The sequence below is a fragment of the Pseudopodoces humilis genome, chromosome 24 (genome assembly GCF_049639895.1).
Source record: "Pseudopodoces humilis isolate 2021_Gansu_Grassland_sample_001 chromosome 24, ASM4963989v1, whole genome shotgun sequence".
In the NCBI taxonomy this organism is placed as follows: Eukaryota; Metazoa; Chordata; class Aves; order Passeriformes; family Paridae; genus Pseudopodoces; species Pseudopodoces humilis.
In genome coordinates this window covers 7,092,139-7,118,500 of record NC_142223.1, presented here as the reverse complement: position 1 = coordinate 7,118,500, position 26,362 = coordinate 7,092,139, and the positions used below count along the sequence as shown (strand labels likewise).

Below are 26,362 nucleotides of genomic sequence, written 5' to 3'. Positions count from 1 at the left end.
CATAGTGTAGACAGCATAATCTGTTTCTCACTGGTAGAACTTCTCTTCCTGTTCTTAAAAGGCCTTTATTGAGGAGGGGTCTTTTGTCCATTCCAGCAGAACTATTCTCCTGTCTGGGACAGCATTGTGCTCTCTGACAAAGGCTGATTGCAGCTTCATAGCTGAAAGCAGCTTATTAAAAGGCATTATTAGACTCTGAAATTATGGGAAACAAAACAGTCTGTGGGGACTGGAGCTGCCTTCTTTTCCTTTCTGCTCATTACTGGTGCTAAGGAACTCTCTCCCTATACACCCCCAGCCTGCTTGCAGCATTATTATGTAAATTAAATCTCAGCACTCACAAAAAGTTTACAGTACAATGACATGGAAATCTTTTTCCTTGTAATTTGAGAGGTGTAAGTTTCCAGGAGAAACTTTTTTTAATTGGTTTGTAAATATTTCAGGATTTTTGGAAATTTCTATACTGCGGGCAGTTGTAACATTCCAATTAAATTGAACCTTGACTGAACATCTTTCCAGTGTTGTGCTGCTTCTGCTCTTGGAAGGATCTCTGGTGGTTTAGATGGGCAGAAAAAAGATGAGACTGAGATCAGTGACCAGTACTGCAAGGTTCAGTGTGTCAGGTCAGACTTCTCTTCCCAGAAGCTGTGAAGGGTCAGAAATCTGAGCTCTGCCCAGAGACTGGCTGTGTCCTGCAGAATTCCCTGACCATAAATGTGATTTAACAAGGAAGCTGCTGCTGATGTGAAGCTGTTGGTGTTGACCCTCACAGGTAATTAAGTAACCTCTTGAAATAGTTAGATTGCTTTCGGGCATAGTAAGTTAATTGGTGTGTTGTGCTAAATATTTTGGTAAATAATCCTGGGATGTACCTCCACCACCATCTCAAATGTTTCTGCAGGGGCTGGAAAAAAAAGTCCATAATCTATTTATTTTAATAATGATTTCCTCAAATAAAAACTGATAACAAAAGAACTGCTAAATGAAAACATGGGTTTGTGTTTAACAAACAAGCTTGTGATGCATGAGTTCCATCCCCAGTTCAGTGGTGGACCCGGGCAGATCACTCATTCTGTACACATCTTTCTTTCCTAAATATAAAATACAGATTATGATCCTTAAATATTGAGTGCTGTGAAGTTGTTATTGATCATACATTGCTTTGAAGATTAAAAGTGCTTTGTTTTTTGTTTATCATTTTATTTCTGAAATAAGAATTGTGAAGTACAGTAGCTTTAAACACATCAGCAAAGTTCCCAGAGTCCTTTTTTGGCCTCCTTTTTTTAATCTTCTTTCTCTATAGAGCGAATTCAGTGATTGTACTGATCTGAAGGAAAAGGTGTTAGAAAAATGAAGCTTCAAATATTCTGTCTCTCTTTCTTCTATCTTTGTCTCCTTGTGTTATTTCCCTTCTTTGATCTTGAATGGAAAAGTAGCAAGTTATCTTTGTGTTGAAGAAAAAAATACAAGATTTCTTAAGAGATCCCTTAGATTCTCATGCTACTTTTCCTGTAAAATTCAAATTCATTTTGATAGAGAGCTCCATGTTAATGACACCCTATGGCCAGGCAGTTCAGACTGTATCATTAGTGGCTGAAATGGGATTGATGCATGATTTTGATGGATTTGAATTATCAGACTGACATAAAAGATTAACAAAAGAAAAAGAGATTCCAAACTAAAAACACGTCCTTCATTGGGTACTACACACATCTTGGAGAGAAAGAGTTTTCATTATTGTTGTGAGTGGTAGAATGATGGATAATGAAAGCAGGGATTGTGTGTGCAGATGCTGCTGGAAGCCCTTAATGAGAGGGGGATGCCAACAAGTACAGAGGGAGTTGGAGGGTGGAAGCAGCTGTGCTGTGAAGGAATCCTAAATGAATTTCAGAGCTGATTAAGAAAGAATTAGAGATCAGGAAGGACAGGGTAAATTGAGAGAATTTTTCTAAGTCAAGTAGGGATTCGGAGGAAAAGGTTCATGAAGTTTTGGCTTACTAGAATAAACAGCAGCCTCATTAAACAAGAGATTAGAAGCTATTGAAAAGAAAAATCCATTTAATCTGATAGATTTCTGTAAAATAATATCAAGTTTTTATATAATACTTGTAAAAACGTTAGACTTAACCTTTAGATAATTAAATTTGTAACATTCCCTTGCTGAGGGTTAGGTCAAGCAGTGTGATGATTGGTTTGATGATTAGAAGGTAGCGGATTTGATCGAGTGCAGTTCTACGTTCTGCTTGTTTTGGGAGGCTCTGTGCATTCCCATGAGACATGAACAATATTTTGCTCTATCTCTTGCAGAACTAGCATAGTTGAGAGGCCTCTTGAGCATCCGTCATGTCTTATGATGATAGAAGTGACTGATGGCAAGATGTTACCTTGCTTGATAGCTAAACATCTCGGTAAGCTTGCAGGGAATAAACTAAGGTGGGGCAGGAGTTCAGTTTTAAGAAAATAAATGTAAAATTCTCCTAGGCTAAAGGAAGCCTTGTGGTATCTCTCTCTGCTAAAACCCTTTCTAAAGAAATGCAGGATGTTAAACTGATGATCAGTATGATTGCATTGCACTGCTGTACAGTCAGCCAGCTGAATTAGGAGAGCTAGACAGTACTTAGTCATAAAATGGTGTTGTGCCCGTGATGTTATCAGTAAGGAAATTCATACTATTGCAAGGATGCAAATGATGGCTTAATTATATGCTCCCACTAGCATAAGATGTTTTTAGATCATTCCCTCAGACTCATGTACTGTGCTAATTAACAGTAATCCAACTGGAGGATCCCAGAGCAATGCTTCTGCATATTTTTTTCAGCTTATGCTGGAGCTCTTATGTTCTTTTCTTAAATAATTAATAATCATTACTGCCTGCTGTGCTGTGGGTATGTGCCAGTGATCTCAGATCCCAGCACATTTGCACCATTCCTGTTCCTGTCAGCGGCTTGGGTTTGCTCTTTGCAGAGGCTTTCATGTTAAGCCCTTCATTAGCTGGCAGTGGGGTTTGGATTTCAGTGGCATCGGGCTTTGATGTCATTAAGTATCAAGCTGTTACAGGAAGTGCCACCTATTTCATTACTGTGACTATCTTTATGCAATTAAGTTAAATACCGAGTGAAAAACAGATGCATTTTACTAAATAACAATTGGTACACAAAGCATTTTCATCTCCAGGAATTTTGTGCTTACCTTGCTGGCCTCACCAATGCACCCTGTAAGGAAGCAGGGTTACTGTTAACCTAATGGGAAACCATAATGCAGATGAGTGATGGAGCAGGGTGAAGAGCCTTTGGTGGCGTCTGTCTTCCTTGGTTTTTAGTTCTGATTAATTCCTCTCCGTGTTCACTGGGGTTTTACTCTTCTTCAGTCAATGTAGGTGAAGCATTACTTTATTTCTGAGTGCTTCAATGACCAATGACCATTTATTCTAGTTGGAGGTTATTTTCTGTATTGGCTGAATTAGCTTAAGCTGTAGTGGATGTTGCAGTGTCTTTAAGTTTCTTAGCGCAGCGTTACTGAGCAGTGGCCCCAGCGCCGCAGCCGCAGCCGCGCTGCCCCGGCCCGGGAGGGGCCGCCGGGCCCCGCGTCCCTCCGGAGATGTTTCCGAGGTGAGTGCGTGCCGCTCTGCCCCCGCGGCGAGCTCCTGCCCGGGCTCCTGCCCCGGGCTCCCGGCGGGGCTCTGCCCCCGCGGCCGCTGCCCTTCCCGGCCCTGCCCGCCCCTTCCCGGCCCTGCCCCGCGTCCCCGCCCCTTCCTCCCGGCCGGCTCTCGGCTGCTGCCTGCGGCGCCGCCGCTGCCCTGGGCGCCGGGCCGCGGCGGGTCCCTCCCCCGGAGCCGCCCCGGCACCTCCCTCGGGCCGCCGCGGTGAGTCACGGCGGAGGAGGAGGCGCCGCTGGGCTCCGCCGGGCTCCGCTGCTCTCGCCCGCCTGTGCCCAGCGCGCCCCGCCCCCGCCCCAGCCCCCGGAGCGCCGGGGCCGCCGGCCCCGCACCAGGTGAGCGCGGTGCCCTTTGTGCCGCGAACAAAGGCGCTCGGCCGGGCTGGCTCCGCTCCGCCGGCCCGGCCTCCCCGCTGCCGCCCCGCTCCCCGCTGCCGCCGCTCCCCGGCCCCTGGCAGGCCCTGGCCCCGCCGCACAGGTACAGGAGGTGCCTTCTTCATTTTCTGGCATCACCCGTTGCGTCAGGAGGCGCCCTGTTCCGCGCTGTCCCACCCCGGGCATGGCTGCACGGCTGCGGCAGGTGAAGCCCTTGGCGGTGGGGCTGCCCAAAGTGCGCTGGGGCCGTGGGGAGGGACGGCAGGTGGCTCGGGCCGGCGGGCGCTGCTCTGCACCGCCGGCTCGGGGCAGCCCCGGGTGCCCGCGATGCTCTCGGCATCCCGGCCCAAGGCCGGGAAAACGCCCCTCGGACAGAGTTTAGCAAAGGGCTTCCCTCGGGGGTGATTCCTGCCTTGGCTAGAAATAGTGTTTCTAGAGCCTCTGAGGCTGCGCTCGGTAACTTTCAGTGTACATGGACGGTATCTGTTGGCACACGTTAGTGTTTTGCCTGTTGGGAAAAACGTAACGTGGGAGAGGGACAGCATCACCCTCCGGACCAGAATGTATTAGTGCTCCAGAGACAGATGAGACATGATCCTCGTTTCTGCTCACCATCCAGATGTGCTTCATCAAGGCGTATTTGCCTTTCAGACTCGGGATTGATTTCTCTTCAAGAAGAGAATATTTTGCTCTGTTGTATATCATCTTTTATTTGTCCATTCCTCATCTTGGCATGTTGAACAGGATGAGCTTTGATGCTCTGTGAGATGAGCGTGAGACATTCTGCAGATGTGAAGATTTAAAAAAGAAAACAAAACACCAAACTCAGCAGACTTTGGAGGCAAGTTAGGTTTGCTAGTTCACAGTCCTGTTCTCAGCTGGCTGAGATATGGTGAGAGGCATGTTTAGAGAGTATTTAAGAACATATTTTTAAATACATTGACAAAATCCTACTATATGTATTTTTATTTTTTTTTTGGCTGCTGAACTTGCAGGCTTTCAATTTCTTTTTGCCTTGGTTATTTTTGGAGCTCATGTGTGATGTGAAGTAGCCTGCTGAAGGAGAACCTCTATGTAAATTGTGAAAAAAATGAGACTAAACATGTAGTTCAGTGGAGTTTATTTTGAAAGTACAGGTATTCAGTGTGAGGGAGCATACAGAAATCTATGTGTTACTACTTTTAAAAATACAGGCTGGTTTTCTTACCAAGTTACTTTTACCTTGACAAACATTCATCTGGAAAATGGTGACAGGTGTACTTCAGGTACATTTCTGATGCTTCACTTTGCCCTTAGCTGAAAAAGCATCATCAGTCATTGTATGTTTGGCACCTTGGGAGAAACTGGCAGCTCCTTCAGTACAATTCAGAGTTGCTGGGGATTTGTGTGTTGTCTTAGTTGATGTGGTACACAGAAATAATAAATCTATTAAGAAGTGTGTGGAACTGAACAAATGCAGGAGCAGTGGCCACTTTGGAAAACTTCACTGGGAATGGGCCAGACCCAAGTCTGCTTTTAAGCAGTTTTCTCTTTTAGTTCATTGTTAGCCTTGCAGTTATGGAAAAGTTATGGAAAAGTTACATGGGGCAGAAAAGTGCTTTCAGGATTCTTGTTGACGTCCAGGTAGGAAGACAGTGAAATCTTCAGCAGGAAAACCATCCCTGGGCTGGCAGGAGTCCCTGTGACAAATCCCTGTGCGACCATCAGAGCTGGGGCTGCACTGCCAGGGCTGTGTGGGCAGGGAGGGCTGTGGATCACAGCTGTCCCTGTCTTAACAAAATTAGTTAATGCTCATAAGTGTCTCTGGACAGAACATCCTGTTGAGTGGTTGGGAAAGCGAGTTCTGAATCCCAGTTTTATGGGAAAGCTGCAGCTGTATCACTTTCTGCTCCCTTCCACCCTTTCCCCATCCAGGTTTGAGAGCACTTCACCTTTCAGGAGGAGAGAGATGTTTCCAAAGCAATTTGTGTTGTTTTCTAAACAAACCAAAAGTGAACGGAAACAAAACGTAGATTTTGTAATTACTAACAATGACTGTGATACATATCTGCTGCCAAAAATTAAAACCCATTCTGCAGTTGCATATGGGCAAACAGAGCTAACACCTAAATGTGCCTGATGTGGTTAAGCTGTTCAAGGTTGATGTTTTGCCTAGGAAACAGCTTGTCAGAAACAGATCTATTTATATGTGTTTAATAGAAGTTTTTCCTCTCCAAAATGCTTGTCATCTGTAACCAACACAAACATTTATGTTTTTTACTACGTATTTCAGTTCCTAAGTTGGTTGTTGACTACAAAGCACCCTCCTGAGCATCTGACCTAGTTTGAAGCATCAAACATCCACCCAAGTGCTGTGCACAGAGAGGCAATAGGCTTTTGGAGGCTGCTGTTGGAGATGCTGGGAGAAACTTCCAGGAGAGTTTTTTTCCAAAAAGAAGGATTTGGTATCAGAAATGTTTCTGTACATGCACAGGTGAAACTGTATTTCTTTTTACTGCAGGATGTCATCAGATTGGATTTCCTGCTGAAACGCAGCAAGGACAGAGGGAGCTGTTCCATCTGTACCACACCATCGGTGTGTAGTGCAGAAGTGATTGGGAAAATTGCAATCCTAACAAACGTGCCAAATGTTTATGTTCTGGGCTAAAGCTATTGCATATACAAGAGTGTGTCTAGTCTGAGTTTTGATGGTGATGTGCACCAAAGATATAAATTATTGGAACAAAAACATTGCCACCTGTTCCACATCCAGTGTTGGTAATTTAATGATCTTGCTTCCAAGTTCAAAGGAGAAATGATATGTAAATAGGTTTGAAATGGGCTAAAAACTTTTTACCAAGTAACTTAGATTCGTTTAGGAAAACAACCCCAAACCATTTTGTTCAGTATTATATCTCTGAGAATGGAGAGCTCTTAGAGTTCTTTTTTCCTTTGAAGAGCTGTCCATGAGCTTCCATTGGCATGAGAAGCAGAGTGAGTAAAACTAGAGGTGAGAAGAAATCAAAGATCAGCAAATGAACCAACACCCATTAGTTAGTACTAGAATAAGGATAGCACTCTCCTGACTCAGATTTATTTTCAGTCTTAGTGTTGAGGAAGCATTATATAACAAATGCTCAAAAAAGTGAGGAAAGCTCATTCTTGTTTCTGCTCACTGCTGGTGATCTGACAGAATGTTACAGAGCTTCTGTATGGTTTAAATGTCAGTCTGAATTCAGAAAGTGGAGTTATACTTCTTCCTTTTCAGTAAATACACCCAAGGTTTTACAAGTATCAAATTGCCAAGACTATTTCTGTTTTCAAAAATAATAGAGATATAATTATTAATGCTATTTAAAAACAAACAAAACGGCCTAAACATCTCCAAAAAAAACCGCTAATAACTTCAACTTCTTGCAATATTGGAATTCCTGTGACTGACTAAATGAGCTACTGATTGGAGAGCAGAGATGGAGTCAGTAAATTTGTACAACTGTTCCAGTTGTCTTGGGTCATTCTGTTTTATTCCATGCAAATGCACAGACCAAGAACTTATTTGATTTTTCAGCAAGTCCATTTTCTCTGTATTATGAGGGCAGCTAAAAATACGGAAACAACTAAAGTAATCAACTCTGTTTATGACCGTGACCAAGCGCAGAAACCTTCTGACTCAGTTTGTCCTTCCATGAAATTAGTTGACAACTTCACATGAAGGTGGAGATGTTTAATTAAAGTGTAATTGTTTTGCCTCTGAACTTATCCAGGTCCTGATTCAATGCACAGTGAAGTCAGTGAGGAGCTTTTAATTAATTTCCTTGAGCTTTAAATAAGTACACATGGACGTGCACCCTTAAAGGAAATGTGACCTAAATTTTTGCAGCAGAGTTGCTGTAAAGGAGAAATATAAATCTTGAAACAGCGTAAGGTAAATTGCAGAAGGAAGGCTTTTTGTACAAGTGAGGAAGGGATAGTGCAGCTGCAGGGATCTCTGGTGCCTGTTGCCATATTAATGCAATTTTAATGGAGTTTCCTAACTTTGAGTGTGTTGGATCTTAAGTGGAAAAGTGGAAATTTCTTTGTGCCTTGGCAGCTTGCTCAGTTGGTCAGGGGAGGCAATATCAGACTTCAAGATAAACATAGTTAACTGAATGTTTATGCAAAACCAATCAGCAATAACACATTATAATTAACTTTAAGAATTGATGCCAAACTGAGAAAAATAGGGCCATTCACATCTTCTTAGCTGCCTTTTTTCAGGAATGTCTGTAGATGCCAAATAATACTCGGTTTATGTGGAATTCGTGAAAGGTTTTGCTTAACTTCAGAGGTCAGAAACATCACGTTTTGCTAAACAGTGAAAATTTTTATTGCTGAAATCTTGGTCAGCAGCTACAATGAACCTGGTAAAATAAGCCTTTCACAATTCACATCAAACTGCAACCATTCTCTTCCTACTGTCAAGATTCTTAGTTCACTGACTTCTACAAAATAGGTTTTAATCTTTATTTAAAGTACTGTGTGTGAAATAGCACATGTGAGGCAGTACAGTTTTGGCCCCTTGTTTTTCATGCATTCATTTCATTGCTGTTGGTAGCTGCAGTTTTAGGTGTAACTGCTGTCAGCTCCTTCCTTTTGTTGAGCAGCTAACCATAACAGAGGTGTAGCTAACTGTGCTTATGGTTTGGGAGCTGCAGAAATCTGGCTGCACTTCCAGTCATTCTCTTTGCCCATTCTGCCTTAAATTGGTGGTGGCTGGGTGCAGTCCTGCTCTTGGGAACTTCCTGAAGTGATCTGGGATCTTGCAGTGGTTTTAACTTGTGTGAGGATCATCCACTCTCCAGCATTGTTGTGAATGGTCTCTGGGCTAACTCCTGTTGTTACTATTGTTATGTATTGATTAATCTAAATTAATAGTTTTCCATATGGTTGTGTTTAATATGTGTGTTCTGTCTTGCCTGTGATTGTTCCATTGTGCTCAGGAATGCATCAGTCCCAGAAGCAGTGGGGGCTCTCTGGAGCCCTTCAGGCCCTGCAGCCCGTGGGTTTTGCCCACGTGTGTTTGTTCTGTGCTGAAGGGACTCTGTGGCTGTCAGGCCACTGACCTCATGCAGCTTTAGTTCACGGCTCTTATAATTAAGGTAACATTCAGAATTGTGGCTGGGCAGGAAGGAAATTGCATCCATTTTCCTGAGAAATAGGAAGTCTCTTGAAGGCAAGATTTCCTTCCTTGCAATCCCGCTTGTCCAAAACATAGGGAGAGCAAAATGTCCATGTTAAAATTGGGATGCAATTAGGAATTAGATTTAAACTAGTGAATGTTAAAAGTCCTCTTAAAATTGAAAAGGATTTCTTTCCTTCCTCCCTCCTCTCTCCATCAGATATCTTCACAGCAGTCTTGTTTGGTGACCTAAGAAGGAATCAAAAATCCTTCTCTTATGCTTTTTGTTTCTAGTAAGTCCTTCAGAGAAGAGAGGAGCTGGAATACTCAGCATACTCTACTGAGTCCAATCTATGGAACACTATCCAGGAAAAGTTTCGTGGATTATTATTTTATGAAGGCCTTAGGAGCAAGAGTCTCTTGCCCACGTTATCCAGTAAATTGCTGATGCTGACGGATCACTGGGGAGGCAGAGTTCGTGTTCTGGTTAGTACCAAAGAGATGATCGAGGCATGTAACCATATTAGACAAAGAGCCATTAATTCTTAGTTCAGCTCACAGCAAGAGCTATTAATAATAAATCTCTTTAAATGGTTTTGAAGGTTAAACCTTGATTCAGAACAGAAACCTCTTCTTTGCTTTTTTTGGTTATTTGGAGCATCCATGGGAAAAGCAGCACAGAAGTTTTGGGGTTTTTTTCCCTAAAGAGGCAAGATAACTAGGTGATATAAGGGCTGCATTTGTCACATTTTACAGCAAATTTTATTGAGGCCAGAACTATTTCATGTTGTTGTCCAATGATTACACAATTTTGGTAGTAAAGAACTATTAATCTGAGAGTCTCTGGTCCTAACAATGTACTTTGATACACTGTTGCAAAATACTAAAATGCTAAGTAGTCACCAACCTAATAACAGCTCACATTTTAATTGCTTTTAAAAAATCTAGTTAGCCATAATCTTTCTACTGTAAAAGATTTATAGGTATTTGCAGTGTGAAATGTCTGTGACCTGGCAATAATGATGTTCAGAAGTCAGTAAAAATTACAGAGCAGCACAGGTCATGTTTACTTTGAGAGCTCTCACATACCTGGCTGTCTGTCGATCCTGTGTCGAGGAGAACCAGAGAAATACCTATAAATATGTATCTATATCAAATATGTAGATATCTGTACAGTGGAGAGAAAACCTTTCTGTGCCACCTCTTGTGCTCTCTGCCATTTCAGGTTAAATACACCCAGCAGCATTGTGTGCATGGGCTGGGAGAAGTTGGTCACCCCAGCACAGGAGTTGGACGCCAGAAATGGCACTTCTGGTCTTTGGAGGCTTTTACTGTATGATTGTGGATTGAAATTCAATGTCATTGTTATTTTAACTGCTTACAGATACTTACTGGAATTTTTCCTGTTCTCAGTTAGGATTTTGCTGTTCTGATTAAGGCTTTGTGATCTAGGATGACCTTGCTGGAGCAGGGACGCTGGAACAGATGATCCACTCTGATCCCTCCAACCTCAGCCACTTTGGTCCTGTGATTTTAGACTGTTCTCTTTTCATTTATGAATAGTTAATATTGTCACTTGCCTTTTTGTTAAAGTTGCCTGAAACATCAAATTTTTGTAACTTTATCAAATTTTGCAGTTTAATATAAAAAATCTGAATATGAATACACTGTTAACGAAACTGGTTGGGAACATACCAAATATTGAAGTTCTTCACCATTAACAGTGCTGGTAATTCTGACTGTCCTCCTGCATGTTTCTGCTCCATTTTAAGTCACTTGAGAATTGCTGAAGAGGCAGAAAAAACATCCTGCACCTTGGGCACATACACATACCTGCATCGATTTTGACATTGTGCTGCGTGGTGGAGACTTATTTTAGGTTCATTATGAAGAGTGAGCCTGCTTTCACAGTCAAGTAGCTCTTTATCAGTGGTTATATTTCATGAGTGCAGGGTGTTTATGTGCTGTGTATTGTTATTTTTTACCCTGTTGACTTCAGTTTCTCTATTGTAAATGTCCATCTTCAGCAAACCCCAGATTTAATACTAAAGAGCTGTGAGTCCCCAGAGGATCCCGAGCCCGATGTTTGTGCAGAGCTGCTTTGAGAACATGGCTTTGGTGATATATAATACAATAATATATATATAATATAATACAGATGATTGGTGTGACTACAGTTAATGGTCTCCATGTTCCTTGTGCACGTTTGGGAATTGGCCTTGGCTCAGGTTCTGCCATGACCTGGCAGAAGAGACCTGGGGACTGTCATTGGTGTCAATAATTAATAGTCAAAAAGTGTCACAGCTCAGAGGTGTTCCATGGCTACATATCTGTACAATGCATAGCATGCCAACCATATAAAATGGGGTGGATACACTGAAAATCATTTGTTGATTCCTGTAAGTAGTCGATAATTTTTACCTACTACTGGTGCTCCATTTTTTCGCTAGTTCCAAATTAATATCAAACTATGAAAATAGAACTAATTTCTCAGAGACAAGAAAAGGCATCTCAAGTTTAGGTGAAATGGTCTGTGTGCTGGAAACACCATTTTCTGTTTCTGAAATAAAATCTTTACAGATAGATCCATACAAAGCTTTGCTATACTGTTCTATTTTAATGATGGATGCTGAACACTTTTTACAGCAGTAATTGTTCAATGGGATACCTGGTAGTTATCATTAGTGACACAGTGTCATTAGTGCCTAATTTCCTGCCTAGAAGATTTGTAGCTTTGCTTTAAATAGGAGAGGTGCCTGAGCCTCTGTGAAGGATGCTCATGACTGGGACGAGAGCAGCACTGTCCTTCCAACTGTTGGTGACCATTGTGAGTAAAATATTGGAACATTCTACTGGAATTGTCTCTTGGACTGGGATGCAGTTTGTGTATAAACTGCTGTTTATAAAGTGTTGTCACTTTTTAAAGAATTTTTGACATATTAATCTTTGAAGTGTGAATACCTTTGTGAAATGAAAGGCTTTTTTTCAGGTTTTGTTGCTGTTACTCCGTTTAATTTCAGAGGTTTCAAGTTGACTGACATGAACCACCTAAAACCCTGTGCTGTCTCTTTTAACTCTGAGATGTGAGAGGTGTCTTCTCCTTGAGACAAGGGGGAGAAATCATCTGGTTTGTGTGTGCCTGAAGGTCAGGAGGCAAATATTAATTTCATGAAAGTGGTGATTATGATAGTAGGATTTTTTTTAATTTATTTTTAAGTCAGCTTGAGCATTGATGTAAGAACTGTTTTGGTATATTGGGAAGTTTTATGGAATGCACTTTATTGCTACTTTTGAAGTCTGTTTTAAAGCTCTGAAAGGTGATCCAGCACTGGGGAGAAAAACCCCTGCTTGTGTTCATAAATGTTTCATGAATAAATGGCAGTGTTTGGGGCTGTTTCCTGTCCTTCCTCAAGAAGGAAGACTGTAGTGTTTCGTTAAAAATTTAAATCTAACATTTAAGAGATGTGAACCTACCACGGGAGTTCCAGCAGTAAATTGACCTAAATCTGACACTGGGGTTCAGATTCTGAAGTCAGCTAAAAGGTAGCACTGAACATAGAAATGAAGACAAAAAAACCCTGTATTAAATATTTCAGTTCTTACTGTTCACCTATAAATAGGTAGCTGTTATGAATTCTTCATTGTATTCCTCTGGAGATGAGAATTAATCCAGTCTCCAGCTGCCTGTGACTGAAGGTCATGAGTCAAAATGAATTAGAGGAAAATTTGTAGCAGGGTTTTTGCAGACTCTGGTTCCTGACTTCAGGTTTCAGGCTCCAGCTTGGAAGGGTTTTCAGGCTCTAACTGTTCTCTGAAAAATGTCATTTGAAAATTAACAAAGCTTAAATTAGGGGCAGCATCCCCTTGCACTTCCAAGCTTCCCAGTATGACCATGTTTAAGCAGTGAAGTGCTCAGTGGTGGAACTGTGGAGGGGAATGGCTTAACCTTGGATAATGATATCAGAGAGTCAAAGGGACCCCTTCCCACTGCTCTGAACTCCACTTGTGTAGAGCAAAGGGAACCTGCAGTGCTCAGGTTTATTCACCATAACTCCTTATCTGAGCTTTATAATCCTATCCCATTAATTGAGGATTTTAACTGCCTTGAACAGAACCAGTCAGATTCAACCAAAAAAATAAATTGTAGCTGAACTAACTCCTGTTGGGTTTCTTTTGGCTATAACTGGAAATACTACAAGATATTAAAGAGGTAGCTGTGACAGGTTTTAAAGAACTTGCCAGATGGCTGCTCTAAGTACCCTAAATTATTAAGACTGGATATGTAAAATACTACATTTTCCAACAGCTTATGTCTTTTTATTTTCTTCCCCCTTAATTTAGGCTGTGCAGATTCCTCAGTTGCACTTTGTGTTTCCCCACACAGTAAAATGTGGTTGTTAGGAATTTCAGCATTACAGAGGACTACAGTGTTGGGAAGAACATGAAATTTGAAGGAACAAAAGCTCATGTTGCTTTCTCATTGCATTAAATAAGCATGGCTTTAAAACTGAATGTGATGCTTAAGTATCTTCCTTCATGCAAAATTTATAAAAATGCATTTTTTTAGTGTGTCTCTTTTTCTGTTGAGATGTGAAGTTTTTGTTTATTTAGAAAGATGATGGGAGGGGAGTCACAAGAATTTGGGAGTTCTTAATTATGGACTGATCTGTGGCATTGTCCAGCAGAAAGTCCCTTCCAGGTTTTGAATTCATACCAGTGTAGGTGGAAGTGAAGGAAATGCAGTTACAAATCTGTAATTTTCAGTTGCTGTGTGTTGGAATCTTCTTCTGAAGGCGTTCAGTCAAAACAGCTCTTGCTGGTGAGGCTTGAGGTTCCTGAGGAGCTGTTTCCATCTGTTGGTAAAACAGACAAGTTAAACTGAGATTGAGTTCAGATTTCTCCTGTCTACATTTTTTTGAAGTGAAATTCCAGTAGCTGATGTTCTAAACCTAGTTGGGAAAAAAGAATGAAAAGGAAGGCTAACTGCAGTTAGAGTATTTTTTCATTATGTACTGTCTGGGGTCATAATTGAAGGGAAAGCCACTGTGGCCTTTTTAATTAATTTTTTGGGAAGAAATCTATTTTATTTTCATTAGAGACTTTTCAGAGCAAGTAACAATGAGGAGAGGTGAGGAAGTATTCCTTAATGCTAGTGGGAAAAATGGAAGTGCTTAGCTGTTACATTACTTGGATAATACCCTTGTAAAGTAGCCCAGGTGTTTTTAGGTGTAGAAGTGCCTCCAGTTTCTCCTTCCAAACCCATGTCTGGTTTCCTCTGATCTCTGACTTCCTGCCTTGCCAGAAACCTGCAGCTTCAATCCTCAGTGGTGAGTGGAGAGGTGCTGCTCGGGCTCAGTTTCCAAGGGCCAGGGTTGCTCAGCCTTTCCCCAGCCCAGGAGAGGCTTTGCAGGGAGGCAGATGGGGATGTCAGGCATTCCTGGCTCTGCCCAGTCCACATGTTGGGCCTTGCTGAGCTGAAGGAATTCCTGGATCCTCACCCAGCCCAGTCCAGGCAGCGTGGGGAGGGAAGTGCTGGACTGCAGGACAGCTTTCCCATCTGTCACTGGCTGGCCTCCTGCTGGGAAAGGGAGGCAGGATTTTCAAACTCTACATTTATTGCTTTGGCAAAGCTGGGCTGGCAGTGTTGGCTGTAATATATAGATCTTTGTTGTTTATTATTCTGTCACGTGAATCATCTTAAAAATAAATGAGAACTAAATTTCATTGTCTGTGCCTGGCAAACAAGGGAGAATTAGGTGACCCAGTTATGTCCATTTGCAGTGGGTTGGATGCAACAGGACAAGCTTGAAGCATTTAGTCTTTTAACACAGTTTAGTGAAGAATGCAATCATTTCTGACTAACACTGCAGCTTTTGAAATGCACAGGTCAGTCTTTGTGAGGAAGGAATGGAAAACTGGCATTGGGAAGTAGATCCACTTTAGCTGCCAGAGGTAAGCACAGGCAGCCCAAGCTTTCCTGTTGGCTCTGCACATCTGCCTCACCCTTACCTGGAGAGACCAGTTCCAGATCTGATAGAACAGTGCATTCTCTGTGGCTTCACCAGCCTTTGGCCTCTCTTCCTGCAGTGCCAGCCATCCAGGACACGATTCCCAGAAATTCTCCCGAGATCCCATCACTTCTTTGCTGAGGCCAGGACGTATCAGTTGGGTTTTATGCTCAAAGCTTCCTAAAGAATGCAAAGCTTGAATGTAATTCATTCTCAAGTGGTTGGGAATGTCATTGGTATGGTCAGGGTGGAAATCTTGCAGCTGAAGAATGGCTTGACTTGAAAAAACTTTAATCATAAAAAGGTTTTTATGCTTAACAGCTCCAGACAAGCGTGCAGTTCTATGAATTTTACCTAGACCGTGTTCTAAAGCTGACAGGGAGTGAAGGTGTGCTGGGTTAAGGATCTTTCTGGGGTTCAGCTGTGTATGTTCTATAATCTTTGCTTATTTGTTTTCACAGGGCAATTCCCTCATACATTTTTTCAGCTCCTATCACTGATCAGGACTGAACACGTGGATTATCTGATCTCCTGTGGTTTCTAGAAGCAGGTATGTTGGCACAGAAATCTGGTATTTTGTTGGTTGGGGATGGGGCAATGGCCACTCATCCATGTGCCAGAAAGATTGATAGGGACAAGGAAATGCTGCTTAAGGAGCATTTCATAATGTGTAGCATATTAATGTAGCTTTCTGGAGAGAACAGAGTTGATAAGTACTTGGATAAGATTTTTCAGTCCTTCATTTGCAAATGTGGATCATGCTGTCTTCTGGGCATGGACCAGCTTTGTATGTGGGTTTGGAAATTTTCTCATGTAGCATATGCTGGGTGATGTTGTCATCCTAAACTGTGTCTTCTGAAAGCTTTATGTAAAAAGAAAACAGAGATATGTTCACATTTCTCACACTGGGATCTCAGTGCTGTTTTAAAACCTTTGTCTTTCCCCTTTGATGTCATCAAAGGAAGAGCTGTGGTGGCAGGATAATTGTGTGGTGTAGGGAGAGCAGAGTGCTGTTGCTCTGAAAACTTAATTTTACATCTCTGTACATATTTTTTGAGCTATATTGAGTGCTTTTTTCCCCATGCTGCTTACTAGTTATGTGAAACATTCACTGAATGAGCAGGCTTTAGGATTTTTATCCTTTCTGTTAAATAGGTGGCTTCATGACAAACCCATCTTGGCTGAAGGTTGCTTTAGAAGAATCAGGCTTAGATAGGAATTCCCATCACCCATTTTTTTTAAAGTTTGAAAATTAATGAACAGCTAGGAGATAGTTATGGTGGAAAACAATGAATAGTAACCAGACCAGGTCTTGTGATATCTGATGTGCAGAGGAATGCTGAAGTGGGGTCTTCCCTGTTGGCATGGGGACAGCTGTGGCGTTTTCTTGGTGCTTGTGGATGGTGCCACCTATTGATATCCCATCCATTTTGTTTCGTTTTTTAACAATTGCTGTCCTACTACATTTCAGCTTTAGTTGTAATGATTTTTATTTTCTAAGTTGATTGTTTGCTGGTACACCAGCTTTCCTTTCCAAGTACAGTATTTTTTTGTAAGTATTTATTATATTAAGAACCAGTCACAGCCTTTCAGCCTTAAACCTTTTTCAGACTTTTAACTGGGTGTCTTGATCAATGTTTACTGTTTTATCAGTCTCTGCATGCGTATAACTTAATGCTCTTGCTCAATATCTTATTTTGTTCATTGCCTTACTATTGGCATCACTTGTTAGCACTCAGTAAATTGCACTGTGGAGTATATACCTTGTAGCATAATCCAGTTTACTTACTTGAGTTGACACTACACAAAACTACGGGATTGTTTAATTCCCCCTGCAGAGAGCAGTTTGCTGGTTGTATAAAAAGCCCCAACAGTCATCACCTTGCACATGTACAGGCTGCAGGTTTCCAAGCAGAACCATCTATAGCAAACCAGCTTCATGCAGATCTTCCCACTGAAACATGTTCAAGAAGGACTGGTGATGGATCTTTCTCACTTTTTACTGCTGTTATCTCCATGCTCAGTAATGTGGGTGGCAAAGCCTGTCCCAGCAGCTGCTGCTGGAGTTTGCATTACTTCTGACTCACTCAGGAGGGCCTATGTGTAATTTTAAACGGTTTCCACACCCAGATTACTTTCCCTTAAAAGTAATAATGAAAATGAAGTGAGAGGAGAGGTTGGTAATGACTGCAGAAAAACATTACTGGGAAAACTGTGTTTGAACCTGCTGGGATACAGCTTTCCCTATGCAAGCCTTGTGGAGTGTGTTCCCTTCATTACTGAGGTTCAGGAAATCACATTCATAGGCTGGTGTAGGACCAGACCCAGTTCTGGGAGTGAAAAGTGATTGAAGACCTGTTTTGGAGCCACTTCTCTGAGGTGTGTGGGGTGCAGGAGTGTCTGGGTCACACCTCCATCCACTCATGGGAGCATGGAATGGTTTGGGTGGGAAGAGACCTCAGAGCCCACCCAGAGCCCCCCAGCCATGGCAGGGACACCTCCCCCTGTCCCAATGTCCAGCCTGGCCCTGGGCACTGCCAGGGATCCAGGGGCAGCCCCAGCTGCTCTGGGCCTGTGCCAGGGCCTCACAGGGAGGAATTTCTTCCCAACATCCAGTCTAAACCCACTCTCCATGAGTGTGAAGCCATTGTCCCTTGCTGTCACTCCAGGCTCCTGTGAACAGTCTCTCTCCATCTCTCTTGTGGTGTCAGGGGTTACATTTCTCCAGCACACAGCACTGGGAAGGGGCTGGGTCAGTTTGTGACACTGCTGGAGCAGTGTGCTATTTGAAGCACCATTACTTTTTACATTTCAGGTTAAGGTTTTTACTATTGTTGACTTAATAAACATGATTCAGGATGGTTTTTAAGAGCAGCTGAAGAGAATGTTTGGTTTTTTGTCATGGCAAACACTCTGTTGTGGAACTTTAAGTAATTACCAGATACTCATATAATAAAGTATAATCATGCTTTGTGCTATAGAATTTGGATAGCACAGTCTATTTATTCTATAACATAATTATTTTTATTAAAATAAGAAGCAAAAGCTCAGCTTTCAAATGATACTCTTTCCCTGCTCCTCTTAGCTCTGCTTTCTCTCCAAAACCAATTCATTAATTTTAATAACTTCCAATGTAATGCAGTGGCCTTTTTATATGATACATAAAGGAAAAAAGAAAAAGCAGAGGAAGACTTAAGAGTTTAGATTTCACACAGCTTTTGTTTAGCCATTGCTGGCTTGATGGCTGTGCATTCTGCATCCTGTTTTCATTCTCCTGGTGCTTATTTATGGAAAAAACCCCAAAACCATGGGCTCTTCTGTCAGGGTGATTCTTTCATCTAGTTCTTAGAATTCCTTTTCCGCTCTTGCAGTAACGTAACCACAGATAATGAGCTGTGGGGATGTGAACATGAGCCTCTGTGAATGTTTCAGTTGCATATGTTAGGCCCAGTTCAGCTGCTCACATTTTTAAGGGTTTCTCTGGGGATGTGATTCCTTATTCTCCCAGGATATTCAGTGATCTGCCCACTGATGAAAAACAGGTATTTTGGAAATGAAACTTCTATTTCCTATTAGACCCCATTGCCTATTCTAGTTTGTCTTTTCCTGATTTTGTATCTCCAGGAAATCCAGGAGCTGGCAGGAGGGGAATGAACCGTGAGGGCGTCCCCGGGAAGAGTCCGGAGGAGATGTACATCCAGCAGAAAGTGAGAGTCCTGCTCATGCTCAGGAAGATGGGATCAAACGTAAGATGCACTTCATAGCCCATCTTTTGTGGGTTTCCAGGCAACTTTAGACTAACTGGGGTAGTGCTTGTTGAGGTGGGCAGGTGATGGTCTGGTTTTAATGCTGAATTGTTTTGGCCATCCTGGATTTAACCGTTACCAGTTAAACACAATTAATTGATATTTGTTAAATATGATGAGGCTTGTGATGCCTAGCATGTATAGATAAATGAGTTCAAGTTTTTCAATATTGGAAGAAGAGCCAAGTGAAGCAGCTGTTTGAAGGTGACACTGAAGCTGCCCACGAGTTCATGATGTCCCATTTGGCTGCCGTGTCCTTGCTGGTGGTCGAGTTGCACAAATCAGGGGTGATGCAGGTGATGAAGAGCATAGAGAGGGTGCTGTGGTGCCTCTCACTGGGAGCTGGTGCCTGCAGTCTGTTGGTTTTGTGCTGAGGCATCACCTCTGTGCCCACAGCTGACGGCCAGCGAGGAGGAGTTCCTGCGCACGTACGCGGGAGTGGTGAACAGCCAGCTGAGCCAGCTGCCCCAGCACTCCATCGACCAGGGTGAGTACTGCCCAGTGCCCCCAGGGCCTCCCAGTGCCCCCTCTGCCCTGGACCTGCTTGCCCTGGGCCAGCAGTGTCAGCAAACCCCACCTTTAGCTGCTGAGTGCCACCTGCTGAACGCCGTCCTGCCAGCCGGGATGTGCCACTTCTGGTAATTCTTTGCAGAAGTCCTGGTAAACATTTGTGTGGAGCTGCTGTGAGTCCACTAATCAACCTGAATGTTTCTTTCTGGAGTCCTCTCCCTCTCCTGCACAGCCCTTGTGCCAGATCACGTTCATTGAGTGCAGTCTGGTATTGAAAGAACATTGTAAGACTCGTTCCATAAAGAACTGAGCAGAAATTCAGTACAGATCTGAGACATCTAGAAATCCATTACAAACACAGCCTGCACAAACTTGCTGCTGTGCTCATTCCTTGCATAGCTGGGGGCTGATGGAGGTGGATATACTTGAAGAATTCTGAGCCAAAATGCACAACTTTTCTGCCAGTCTAAAGTGAGAATTTTCTTGTTTCTTGTCAAAAACTTAACACATCCAGTTAAGAGAGACTTAGTTGCAGTTGGCATTTTTCCTATTATCCTTAACAGGTACATTTTTCATAGTGAAATCTATGCTGAATTACCTGCACTTTGGCAAAGAAAAGGTGATAAAATCAGGAGTCCAGCCAGGGGACACAGGTACTTCCTGCAGTGGTGCTGAAGCTGTAGTGTGCTCTACAGACAGAAGCAACTATAATTTATTGCTCAGGACTTTGATTTTCTTAGAAATCTCTCCAGGTTTCTAACAGTCACTAATGATAATGCTCCTTGCTTGCTGCTGCCTGTGCCCTCTGCTGTGTCTTGGGGTCGGTGAGACAGGAATGGCTGAGTGTGAAATTCCTGGAAGTTGAGAATACCATGAGAGAGATGTGGGATGTGCCCCCCTAAGGGAGATCCCATCTCCACTAGATGGCATTGCCTTGTGCTGGAAAACCCCTGCAAGTCCACACACTCACTGTTCTGTTGCTCCAAGATTGCTTATAGGAATTTTCTTCCCTACTCTTCTGTTTTCTGAATCTCCTCTGGAGGATTTTCTTTCCTTTATTCAGCTTGTCTTACAGAGCAACAAGAAGAGCTGTTATTTAGGGAGTAACTTACACCTAGTAGCGCTTCAGTGGATTTCACAATCTTTTGTTCCACAGAAGGACAGGTTGCTCTCAGCCTGACTTGTCCCTGATGTATCTTTAGAGCCGTTTTCCTCCAGCAGGCACAAAAGAGACAAAGCTGACTTCACATCCCCATTTTGTTCCAAAAAAGTAGAATGATGTTGTTGGCCTGAGCACTCTGAGAGCTTTGTTATGGGCCTGCAGGTTTCTGTGTGTCCCTTAAAATGCTGCAGGCTGGCTCCAGTTCCAGGAGGGTTGTTTCGTTTCACTGGAGCTTTCTTGACAGGAGTGTAGAGGGTGAATAGTGTAGAATTCTGTCAGTGCACTCCAGTCTCTGTTGCATTTTTTGTGTGTGTCCATGGTCTGTGTCTGAGGCTGTGCCCCACAGCAGTTACCTGGGCAGGGCTGCTGAGCTTGTCCCTGCTGGGGTTTCTGCCACGAGCTGTGGGTCCTGGGTGAGCCCTTGGTTTGACCACAGGGAGTCACTGCAGCCTCTGTGTCCATGTCTCAGGGTGTGACAATGCACTCAAGGAAGGACTTTTTACTGTCCCTGCTGAATTCAGGCTTGTGCCATAAATCCTCCCTGAGCCACTGGCAATACCAATGTCTGACATTTAAAGTTCCTCCGTGAGACTCTGTTTGTTGTCTAAGGATCCAGCAATGGAAGTTAATTTGGATCAAGAAGCGTCTTAGAATATCTTTAATTTTTAATTAAGCCTGAAGGCTAAGACTCCCCTTCAGTCTATGATTATTTTTATTGGAAGAGCAGATAGGATAATTGAGTCTAATTGAGTCTAATATTAATGTCATGCTCACATTTTTTGTAACAATTTTATTTTTCAATCATTGTTATCACCTAAAAGTGCAAAACCCAGGTGTTTTTCTTTACCTGGGAGCTCTTTAGCTGACATCTGTGGAGTGTTTGTTGTTATGGCTCCAAGAATAATTGAGGAACCCTGAGGCAACTCAGTTCAACCAGTGTGTGTGTGCTGGAGAGGGGACGTTTTGGGATATTCACACATTGAAAATAATATTGAAAATGGAACTGTTTTGGGATATTCACACATCAGTCTTGCCTGCATTGCAGCAAGAGCTAAGGCAGCGCACTCTTGATGAAATTCTGGCTTTCTCACATATTTTTGAATATAAGCAAAATGTCTCTCAGGAAGTTCTAGGCACAGAAGCATCTCCTGCATAAGCCCCATGTTCCCTGTTCCCCAGCTCCTTGCATTTCCAAGGGTGGGCTGGCTCTGGGCTCGCAGCTCTGGCAGGTCTGGGAATGGAAGCACGAGATGGGAATTGTGCTGAGACCTTGGTGATTGCAGCTCTGGTGTTCCTATAGCAACAGGAGTGTGCTGCTGGCTCCTGGAGGAAGCTGCTCCATGGGGAGGGCAAGGCTGAGATGCAAACACGTGCCTGGCTGGGTGAGACGTGTTCTCTGGGTGGTGGGGCACCAAAACCAGCCCAGGCTGCTCGTGGGGCTCCAAGGGACCCTGCTCATGACTTGGCAGATGGTGATGGAGTATGGAGACAGAGCTCTGCTCAGTGCAGCTTTATCTTGCTGAACACAAGGCTTGTTTTAATGTGCTGCTGCTCTCAGCAGTGCATGGTGTATTTTTAGAATGCCAGACTAGGATGCTAGTACTGGGAATTTCAGGGAAGAGTTAATGCTTTAGAAGATTGTTGCTGGAAGGTGATTGAAGAAATGTATATATGCAAAGATCTTGTGTGAAGTGAAGAATTTCTTTTTTTAAGTTTGGCAGCTTTTAGAAATTCCCAACAGGCTAAACCTTCTGATCTCTAAATGCTTTTGGGGTTTAATTAATTCTGCAGGTGACTACAAACAAATCAGGTGTACATATCTATTTATCATTCCAAGAGCACTTGGAAGCAGCAGCTGTTAGAGGTGTCAGCATCTTCTCTTGTGTTAAGGTGGTGTGGTTTTACTCCAGCCTGGACCCTGCTGGGTTCCTGTCCCTGTGCCCAGGGCCTTGCTGGGCAGCTCTGGCATCAGCCCCCCTGGGGAAGCTTTCTGCCCTGGAGCTGAGCTGGGGAGCAGCTGGGCACTGAGCTCAGGGCCTGTCTGCAGCCTTCCCTGCCCTGCAGGAGAGCCACTTGACCTTCAGCTCATCTTGGCTTGCTGAGACTGAAGAACAAGTGGTATAAAAGAGCTCTGAATGCAGCAATTCAAACAATTGCAATTGGAACATAATCTCAGTGGGATTTTTTGGATGTTAGTGTTGTGAGATTGTCACTATTGCTTTCTAAGATAGGACATAAGCCCACTTGTTAATTATTGTTAGTTTCTGGGAAAAATGAGGGTGAGAAAGCATAAGGCAGAAGCAATGAGAGAAGTATTTGAATGTCTAAAGATTTGTGACAATTAACGCTTTGCTCATAAAAGATGGGGAATATTTCACTGGATTTCTTGTAAGTATTTCAGGGTAGAAATGTGTGCCTGGAAAAAGGGCAGCTGTGGAGAGAGCAGCTGTTTGTGTGGATTCAGGTCAGGTAAAAGTGTGCCTTTGTCATTGTTCTATACATTAATAGCTGGAAGTGCAGAGCTCAGTGAAGGATATGCTCAAAGCAGACGTGGTTCACCATCCATTGTCTCAGTCACAGGCTCTTGGCCATGTGCAGTTTAACTTTATAACCTGTGCTCTGCTTTTTGCATTATTTTACTTGATTAGTAAGAAAACATCCGTTGTGGGAGCCAAGTGGGCCTGCAGGAGCTGCTCTGTTCCCTGGTACTTGAGTCCCTGCTTTCCCTTGAGCACACAGAGTGCCCAGCTCTGTTCTCTGGCTGTGCCTGTACACAAGCACGGGCACTGGGGAATGGCTTAATGAGCACCTCGTTAGCTTGGTTTCCTTCAGCTCTGGGTAGTTTGGGTTATAGGACAGGGCTGGAACAAAACCTGTTGTTATGCTGAGCAATGTGGATGACCTTTTTCTGGACAAGTGTCACCCAGGGTCTTTTGCTGGGGGACACCTCCAGACGTGGCCACACGCTGGGCAGGAGCACGGAGCTGTGGGCTTCTCTGGGGTCCCTCCTTTCCTGGGAGGGCTGCAAGGAAACCTGTAAGAATTTTGTTCCTGTTTAGACACTGGAAAGGGCAGACCCCAGGAAAGCAATCAGCATCGTTCAGGAGTGCACTCATCCCTGTGCTGGGTGACGAGTCTGTGACTCTGTGGCTGCCAGGAGACTCCAGCTGCTCTTAAAGGGGAGCTGCAGCACCCCGTGCCAGAGGAGCTGCTGGAGCTGCCCTTGCCTCCTTCCTGCTGCAGCCTGCCCTTCTCCCTCTCCAGCACTGAAGGCTTTCTCACAATCCTTGTTTTTCTTTAGGGGCCGGTAGTTCTTGCGTGTTTTAAAACCAACAAGGCAACTTGTTAATTCCAAGCTGGATCCTGGTGCTATATATCATTTATGTTTTGATCAAGGAAGAAACAGTTTGTGCAGGAGATGAAAAGGGAGATGACTGCAGGGCTTCTGAATGCCGGCAAGAGGGTGCATCAGAGCAGTTTTTGATGTAGTTTTATATAAGATAAGGGCCCTACATATGAAAAACAAACTATTACTGCTTGGTCCTTAATATTTCCTCCTTTGAGTACATATAACAAACAAATTGTGAAGTGTATAAAAGTAAGTGCAGTTACATTTCATGATCATTGATTTAGCTTTTAAGGACATTAGCAAGGGGAATTTACAACCATTTTTGACCACTTTTCCAGCTATATTGCAACTGAAGAGCAGATTAGATAACTGAGAAATGGAATTCATGTAATGAGAACAGATGAGGCATTTTTATTAGTCCTCTTGTACCTTGTTTGCAGGTGTATAGACAGAAGTTGCTTGGGGCACAAAACTGAGATTTGCTTCTTGATATGCTTCATGTAAAAGACTGGAGGAATTTTACATGCTGGTGCTCCATCAGAGTTGAATTTGAACTTTGCAAAGCCCTGGAAGAGGATTACATGGAGCTGAGCAGTTACTGGGACAGGCAGTGGTGCTGGTTTTGGCATTCCCTTGTTTGTAATTTGCTTTCTTGTTGGTTGTTTGGATGTGTAGAACATTTTGGGTACTGCATCTCTCCACTGCTCTTTAAGGGAAGTAATTATGGCACCGTTTTCCTGTATCCATTGTTGTTGCAGGTGCTGAGGATGTTGTGATGGCATTTTCCAGATCAGAGACAGAAGACAGAAGACAGTAACCACAGGACACGTGAACAACACCGAACTGGGGAGGACAGTGAGATTCCTGAAGATAGAGGAGGATGGCTGAGCATTAATAAGTTCCTCTGCCCACCCTAATTGTTCCTTGGTGTTCCTTCTCCTCTGTAATGTTGTTTCCCTTTGCCCAACCCTCAGAATGCATCTCACAGCCGTCTATTCCTGTCAGATTTTGCAACTCAGCCGGGCTGTGTTCATTAAGGACAAACCTAAAGGTGTGGTTTTGGTTGGCTCAAAGGGACAGGCTGTGGTTGGATAAAGGAAGGCAATTTTTCAAACTTGACCAATGGAAACCTTTTATCTCACATTTTATTTTATATTTTAAACAAAGTCTCTTGACATCCTACTTTTAAAGAAGCTTTTCATGCTGTGGTGCTTATTTAGGTCAAACTTGTGAATTTGAAGAGGGTTTGATTTGGCTGCATAGAACTGGAAGCAACTTGTGATTGGGTGACAATGCAAAAGCTTTCCCTTCAGTTGGCTTGCAGGTATTTTGCTGACTCCAACATTTTCGTTGCTGGAAGCTGATGTTTTTGGTGCATTGTTTATTTCTTTATACTTATTGACTTGGGGGGGGAAAGACAAATGTGCTTTGCAATATTTATTACATCTACACACGTATAACGCTTGCTTTTGAGGGGTTGTTTTGGTTTTCTGATTGGCTTTGAAGTCATGGTTTGATTTCCTTTTGGCTGCAGTGTTTCTGATGCAATCAGTTTTTCCATACTCAGCTGCTCTCTGGCCTCGAGCTCTTTTGGGAGCATGTGTCAAAGCAGATTTGGTTCAGGAGGTGCACCTGGCCAGGCTGGAGGCCAGAGCTGCCCAGCCCTGGTGGCCACTGGGGACTGTGCCCAGCACTCCTGGCTGCCCAGGGGCTTCTCTTGGCTTCCCACAGAGGAGCTGGAGATGTTTTGCAGGAATTGCAAGAATGAGATCTAAGGCTGCCACATGAATTTGCCAAATTTGTATAGAGAATATGTGAACTTGTTTAAAATACTAGAGTTCCACTTTAACCCTTTGATTGCTGCACAAGACTAGCTCTCACATTAAGAACAATTAACGATCATTAAATTAAATCCAGCTTGCACTGGGCTTTAATAAACGGAAGTTTCTAGTCACTTGAAAAATTGTACATGGCTTCCCTCCTTGCAGCTGTTTGGTGATAGGGAAATTCCCTGGATCCTGGGCTGACAGCATGTTCTTGAGGCACTGTTCCAGGAGGCAGCAGTGCTGCATTAGGCTGTCTGAGTGTGCAGGTGACACTCTCAGGTTTGCTCTCTGTAGCTGCAGGGTCTTAAAACTTACACAGACCTTTACAGACTGAAAAACCTGCAGTGGAATTCCCGAGGTGCACTGACTGTTCAGGAATCTGCACAGTCTCCAGCACTGCTGCCAAAAACCAAGCACTTCATTTTCTCTCACGTGTGCAGGTGGTTTTAACAAAACTTCTGGATTTTGCTGTGGGTTGCACTGACTTCGAGATGTTTCAGAATCTATTAAAGCTGAACCCAATTTACCTGTTCCT

General features: G+C 43.3%; 1 protein-coding gene across 2 annotated transcripts; it reads left to right on the top strand.

The window, feature by feature from the left end:
• The first annotated feature begins 3,878 nt into the window (after positions 1 to 3,878).
• Positions 3,879 to 26,353, top strand: CTNNBIP1 (catenin beta interacting protein 1). Of its 2 annotated transcripts, none has more exons than XM_005530457.3 (5): positions 3,879 to 3,990; positions 15,636 to 15,724; positions 18,799 to 18,920; positions 19,377 to 19,467; positions 24,760 to 26,353. In XM_005530457.3, the coding sequence occupies exons 3-5, from the start codon at positions 18,825 to 18,827 to the stop codon at positions 24,816 to 24,818; spliced, it is 246 nt and encodes an 81-aa protein (XP_005530514.1). In that variant the 5' UTR covers positions 3,879 to 3,990; positions 15,636 to 15,724; positions 18,799 to 18,824; the 3' UTR covers positions 24,819 to 26,353. The 2 variants fall into 2 exon arrangements, with proteins under 2 accessions (XP_005530514.1, XP_014114673.1); XM_014259198.2 differs by lacking the exon at positions 3,879 to 3,990 and adding an exon at positions 4,114 to 4,132.
• Positions 26,354 to 26,362: the final 9 nt, after the last annotated feature.

Coding starts and splice junctions, on each gene's coding strand:
- CTNNBIP1 (XM_005530457.3), top strand. CDS start 18,825: ATGAACCGTGAGGGCGTCCCCGGGAAGAGTCCGGAGGAGATGTACATC. Junction 18,921..19,376: donor TCAGGAAGATGGGATCAAAC/GTAAGATGCACT, acceptor CTGTGCCCACAG/CTGACGGCCAGCGAGGAGGA. Junction 19,468..24,759: donor CCAGCACTCCATCGACCAGG/GTGAGTACTGCC, acceptor TTGTTGTTGCAG/GTGCTGAGGATGTTGTGATG.